The 6,811-nt window shown below is 51.8% G+C and overlaps 1 protein-coding gene across 1 annotated transcript; it reads left to right on the top strand.

The window, feature by feature from the left end:
• The first annotated feature begins 234 nt into the window (after positions 1 to 234).
• Positions 235 to 4,405, top strand: LOC108491698. Its single transcript, XM_029555062.1, is given in 3 exon segments — positions 235 to 3,528; positions 3,598 to 4,197; positions 4,343 to 4,405. Coding segments are annotated over 3 exon segments (3,045 nt in total). The 5' UTR covers positions 235 to 1,146.
• The last annotated feature ends 2,406 nt before the right edge of the window (positions 4,406 to 6,811 follow it).

Genomic DNA, 6,811 nt, shown 5'->3' with positions numbered 1-6,811 from the left:
AGACAGAACTCCTGACCACCCTGGGGGCCCGATACCAGGAAATCTTTAGAAAACGTCTGTGCTTCTGAGGTCACCTCCCATTTAGCAATCCTATTTCCCCTCAGCCCCGGACCTTACCCCATACCCCTGCATACCTTTGAAATTACTGGTAAAATTACTATGTGTGTTTGAAATTAACCAATAACCGCGTTTCTGCTTCTGTACCCTGCTTCTGCCTTATAAAAACCCCCTGAACTCAACCTGGGGCGCGCAAGTCCTCCGAGGAGACTTTGTGCCCACAGGTACCTGTGTCCTGAATAAACCTCTTGCTGTTGCAACCCAAAGGCCGTGACTTGTCCTCCGTGGTTTCACTCTTACATTTGGAGGTTCCACCGAGATCAGAGAGTCGAAACCACCGGGACAACTCCCGTCCCTTCGGGGAGGTAAGTGGCCGGCTGTGTGTGTGTTTGTTTATGTGTAAACAAGCTTAGTCTGTTTGGGGCTGAATCGCGCAGCGTTTGGTTTTTGGTTTCTGCTGGGGATCCCTTTGTTTGGGCAGTGCAGGAGCAGGGTGACGATCCTAGAGCTCTGCCTGCCACCCCGAGGGACGCCTCGGGGACTGGGGGCTCACATTTGGGCAAGGGACGTGAAGTCCGCTTGCCACCCTCCTCCCTGGGAGAGAGAGGAGGGAAGCCAGTTTCGTATGAGGGTGAGAGATGAGAAATCGTCTCGCCGCCTGACTGGTGTGTGAGCCTCTTTGTGTGGGGGGTGAAAGATCCTCTCATTTGTGTGTGTGTGGGGGGTGAGAGATCCCCCCATTTATAAAACGATGTGGGGGGTGAAAGATCCCCCCATTTGTAAAGCGCTGCCCTCAGCCCTAGGCATCTGGATTTTATGTTTTTGTTTGTGTAACGAGCTCTCATTCCTTTTTAGTCGCGACAGCGCCCTAACAGCTTCAGGCGCTAGAGTTTTGTTTGTTTTTCTTTTTGGTCTCGGTGCACCACATCTAAGTGAGGGACACGTGTCACTAACCATCTCCTCCCCCAACTCCGCCTTTTTGTTTTTCTTGCAGAACCGTGCCCAGCGACTCCTGACAGCAGGATTCTCTCTCTCTTTCTCTCTCTCTCTCACCTTGCCTGCCTCATACTCTTTCTTGATAATTTTAAAATGGGACAACAACTAACCACCCCATTAAGTCTGACTATAGATCACTGGAGAGAAGTTAGAAGCAGAGCCCACAACCAGTCGCTGGAGATCAAGAAGAACCAGTGGATAACGCTCTGCTCCTCAGAATGGCCATCCTTCAACGTTGGGTGGCCACGAGATGGGACTTTTGATTCAGATGTCATTTTACAGGTCAAAGCCAAGGTATTTTCAGAAGGACCAGCCGGTCATCCTGACCAGGTGGCCTACATCATAACCTGGGAAAATCTGTCACTCGACCCCCCACCATGGGTGACCCCCTTTCTAACTAGGCCGGGGGTGACCCCCTCTGCTCCTCTTACTCCTGGCTCTTCCAGCTTATTGCCAGTGGTAGTAAAGCCTAAGCCAGTTCTGCCTCCAGATGAAGACGGACCCATGGACCTTATGAACGAGATTCCCTCTCCATTCCATCCTCCCCTGCAAGCCGCCGCTGCAGCTCCAGAGATCGGCTCACAGGAGGAGGGGCATCCAGAAGCAGCTCCCTCCCCCATTGCGGGACGCTTGCGAGGCCGCCGAGGGCACTCAGATCCCGCCCATCTCTTTCCCCTTCGTTTGGTGGGAGGGGAGGAAAATCAGTACCAATATTGGCCTTTTTCTGCCTCAGATTTATATAACTGGAAAACCCATAATCCCTCTTTTTCTGAGGACCCGCAGGCTCTGACGGCCCTAATAGAGTCAATTCTTCTGACTCATCAGCCCACCTGGGATGATTGCCAGCAGCTCTTACAGGTTCTCCTGACCACAGAAGAGAGACAGAGAGTATTCTTGGAGGCCCGGAAGCATGTGCCGGGCCAAGACGGGAGACCCACGCAGCTGCCGAATGAAATAGATATGGCCTTCCCTCTTAACAGACCTGCATGGGATTTCAATTCAGCTGAAGGTAGGGGACACCTACGTCTTTATCGTCAGTTGCTTGTAACGGGCCTCCAGGGGGCAGGAAAGCGCCCCACCAATTTGGCTAAGGTAAGATCAGTTATGCAAGGAGCGGATGAGCCTCCAACTGTCTTTTTGGAGAGGCTCAAAGAGGCCTATAGGAGATACACTCCGTTTGATCCAGACAGTCCAGAACAAGAAGTGAGTGTGTCTATGTCCTTTATTTGGCAGTCTGCCCCCGATATTCGGAGCAAACTGCAGAGGTTGGAGAACCTGCAGGGACAAGGCCTCAGAGATTTGGTAAAGGAGGCAGACAGGATCTATAATAAAAGAAAAACCCAAGAAGAAAAGGAAGAACGAAATAAAAGGGAACGAACCAAAGAGCTAAGTAGAATCCTGGCCACCGTAGTAGGGCAAGAGAAAAAGAGGTATAGGGGTGGCAGGCGAGGCGGCCATCTAGGGAGAGACCAATGTGCTTACTGCTGGGAAAAGGGACATTGGGCAAGGGATTGCCCCAAGAACCCCAAGAGACGAGAAAAACCCAACGAGAGCGGAACCAAGATCCTCCAACTTGATTAGGGGGGTCGGGGCCAGGACCCCCCACCTGAGCCCAGGGTAACTCTCCGAGTGGGGGGAGAACCAGTCACTTTTATGGTGGACACTGGGGCACAACATTCTGTCCTCACCCAGACGACTGGCCCGCTTAGTAAGAAAACAACATGGGTAGAAGGAGCTACTGGGGCCAAGCGCTACCGCTGGACCACAAACAGGGAGGTTCAGCTTGCTTCAGGAACGGTGACTCATACCTTCTTGCATGTACCAGACTGCCCCTACCCCCTGCTAGGACGGGACTTACTAACCAAGTTTGGAGCACACATCTATTTTGAAAATAAGGGGGCCAAGATTACTGATTCTAAAGGAGCGTTTGACCTGTACGTGGATAAAAAGCTGGGGTACGCAAAGGGGGTCCTGACTCAAAAACTGGGGCCGTGGAGATGCCCTGTGGCTTATTTGTCAAAGAAACTAGACCCAGTGGCTGCCGGCTGGCCCCCTTGTCTGAGAATGGTGGCAGCCCTGGCAGTCCTGGTCAAAGATGCCTTTAAATTAACTTTGGGTCAGCCTCTTTGCGTTCGGGCCCCCCATGCTCTTGAGTCTCTCATCAGACAGCCCCCGGATCGGTGGCTCTCGAATGCCCGGATGACTCATTACCAGGCTCTGCTCTTGGACTCTGACCGCATCCAGTTTGGATCCCCCGTCGCTCTCAATCCTGCGACCCTGCTACCCAGCACAGAAGAACCCGACTCGCAGGGCGACCATGACTGTCATCGGGTCCTGGCTGAGGTTTTCGGCACCCGACCAGACCTGAGCGATAAGCCACTGGAGAAGGCAGATCACACTTGGTATACAGACGGGAGCAGCTTCCTTGAAGGGGGACAACGCCGGGCTGGAGCCGCAGTCACCTCAGACAGCAAGGTAATATGGGCCGAGCCCTTACCAGAAGGAACGTCCGCATAGAAGGCCGAGCTGATAGCTCTGACACAGGCCCTGCGGCTGGCAGAAGGTAAGAAGCTAAATGTGTACACGGACAGCCGGTACGCCTTCGCCACCGCACACATCCACGGAGAAATTTACAAAAGAAGGGGGCTTCTCACATCAGGAGGGAAGGAAATAAAGAACAAAGCAGAAATCCTGGCACTACTAGAGGCTTTGTTTTTACCAAAAGAGCTCAGCATAATGCACTGTCCAGGCCACCAGAAAGGAAATCACCCAGAGGCAAGGGGAAACCGCCTAGCCGACCAGACGGCCAAGGACATTGCCTCCAAGAGTCAGGTTCTGACTATGCAAATGGACCCTGAACGCCAGAGACGGGAAGCCATCAGAGACTACACCCCAGAGGACAGAGAGTTACTCGAGAAAATTGGGGCTTTCAACAACCCAGAGACTGGCTACTGGGAGTACCAAGGAAAAACCGTCTTGCCTCAGCGATCGGTGGAAGAGCTCCTGGACGAGCTCCACAAATGGACCCACTTGGGAGTGAACAAGATGAGAAAACTGATTGAGAGGGAAGAAACAATCCTCTATCTGCTAAACAAAGATGCCATCCTACAAAGAATTGTTAAGAACTGTAAGGCCTGTGCCCAGGTAAACTGGGGCAAAAATAAAGCTTCAGGAGGAGTCAGACAAAGAGGCCACAGGCCAGGAGTCCACTGGGAAGTGGACTTTACTGAGGTTAAACCAGGAATGTATGGCTATAAATATTTGTTAGTTTTCATTGACACTTTTTCAGGATGGCCAGAAGCCTACCCGACCAAGCAAGAAACTGCAAGGGTGGTATCCAAGAAGCTATTAGATGACATCTTTCCCCGATTTGGGATGCCACAGGTAATAGGGTCAGATAACGGACCAGCCTTTGTCTCCCAGGTAAGTCAGAAGGTGGCCAGGTTACTGGGGATTGATTGGAAGTTACATTGTGCCTACCGGCCCCAGAGCTCAGGTCAGGTAGAGCGAATGAATAGAACCATTAAGGAGGCTCTAACTAAATTCTCGCTGGCAACTGGCACTAAAGACTGGGTTACTCTGCTGCCTTTGGCATTATACCGGGCCAGGAACACTCCTGGGCCCAGTGGGTTAACTCCGTTTGAAATCCTGTATGGGACCCCTCCCCCTGCAGTTTCCTTCTTAGACCCGGATATCTCTAACTTTGTTGATTCACCTTCCCTCTTTGCTCACCTGAAGGCACTCCAGCTGGCTCACCAGGAGATCTGGAAGCCCCTAGCTGCAGCCTATCAGGATGCTATTGACACTCCTATTGCACCCCACCCCTTCCAGCCCGGGGACGCTGTCTGGGTCCGGAGGCATCAGACTTGGAGCCTAGAACCACGCTGGAAAGGACCATACACTGTCCTCCTCACCACACCCACAGCTCTCAAGGTCGACGGGGTTGCAGCCTGGGTCCACGCCTCCCACGTTAAGGCAGCCGATCCGGCTCACCAGGAACCCCCCAGAGAAGGACAAGGACAATGGCAGCTGGTGCGGACTACCAACCCCCTAAAGATAAGACTGGTCAAAGACTCTGGGTACATCTATTTACTTGTGGGTTTGCTCACAGTAATGAGAGCCCCCATAGAGCTGTGCCAACCACCTGGCAAGTAGTCAATCAAATGGGCATTGTGGTATTTGAAGTCCGTAAGACAGCACCAAAAGATACTTGGTGGCCCACATTATATCCAGATTTGTGCAAGCTAGCTTTAGGGGTACCAGAGCCTTGGGACTTAGAAGGAACCCATGACACTGTAACGGTACCCAAAGTGGCGAGTCCTCCCGGGAGACTGGGACTGGACCCATGGGGAGGATGTGGGCCTCCTGAACACCGGGCCATGTTGCGTACCTTAACCTTTTATGTCTGCCCAGGCTTTCACAGGGCTGTATCTTTAAATCCTAAGTGTGGGGGAGGGGGGATTTTTTCTGCAAAAACTGGGGATGTGAAACCACTGGAGACGCTTGGTGGGGTCCGTCCTCATCATGGGACTATATCACTGTAAAAGCAAATTATTCTCATGGGACTTTTGAGGATTGGAAAACTATTCATAAACAGGCCTGTGAACATGCATGGTGCCACCCCCTTCGCGTAGATTTCACCCCACAAGGTAAAAAGTCAACCCTAAATTGGGACAAAGGATTTACTTGGGGAATCAGACTATACAAGGAAAGGGGAGATGACGGCCTCCTTTTCACAATTAAGAGAAAGATGTCTCCCCCACCTGCGGTGGCTATAGGTCCCAATCCAGTTCTAACCAAGGACCTCCCACTTCCTCCCCCTGCACCTCCCATACCAGCAGGCACCCCTGACCCCGTAGTAGTTTCAGGTCTGACTGAAGCCCCACCCACCTATCCTGGAACAGGTGAAAGACTCCTAAACCTCGTCAGGGGAGCATTCCAGGCATTAAATCACTCGGAGCCAAATAAATCTAAGAATTGCTGGCTCTGTTTGAACCCGAGCCCCCCTTACTATGAGGGCATAGCCGTTCAGGGAAACTTCTCAGTACTACCCGCGAACTCCGCTGCCCCCCTCGCCTGCACCTCTTCCACCCACACGCTCACCCTGACTCAGGTTACCTCGACAGGCACCTGCATCGGAAAGGTGCCCACTGGATTTAAACATTGCCTTAAGAATAACTCCTCCCTTTCCCTCCAGGCCAACGCATACCTAGTGCCCCCTAATGGCACCTACTGGGCATGCAGCACGGGACTGACTCCTTGTGTCTCTCTCGCTGTTCTAAATCTAACCCGAGATTTTTGTGTCCTGGTACAGTTATGGCCCAGAATTTATTGGCATGAAGACAGCTATGTATTACAACATTATGAAGAGACACCTACCCCTGTCAGATTCAAGCGAGAGCCTGTGAGCATAACCTTAGCTATATTATTGGGAGCTGGGGGAATAGCAGCGGGAATCGGGACAGGGGCAACTGCCTTAGTTCGCTCGGACCAGTTTATGCTCCTTCATGAAGCCATGAACCAGGATCTAATAGCCTTAGAGGAGTCCATAAGAACCCTAAAAGACTCCCTGACTTCTCTCTCTGAGGTAATGCTGCAGAATAGAAGGGGACTAGACTTGCTGTTCCTAAAGCAAGGAGGGTTATGTGCAGCCCTGAGGGAAGAATGCTGTTTCTATACAGACCAAACAGGAGTGGTAACTCAGACTCTAGATAAACTAAAAGAAAGACTAGAAGAAAGAAAACGTAACTTTGAATCT

This window comes from Nannospalax galili, unplaced genomic scaffold (assembly GCF_000622305.1).
Source record: "Nannospalax galili isolate Female #2095 unplaced genomic scaffold, S.galili_v1.0 scaffold86, whole genome shotgun sequence".
In the NCBI taxonomy this organism is placed as follows: Eukaryota; Metazoa; Chordata; class Mammalia; order Rodentia; family Spalacidae; genus Nannospalax; species Nannospalax galili.
Note: the sequence above shows the minus strand (reverse complement) of the source record. Positions and strands in the feature narration are given on the sequence as shown.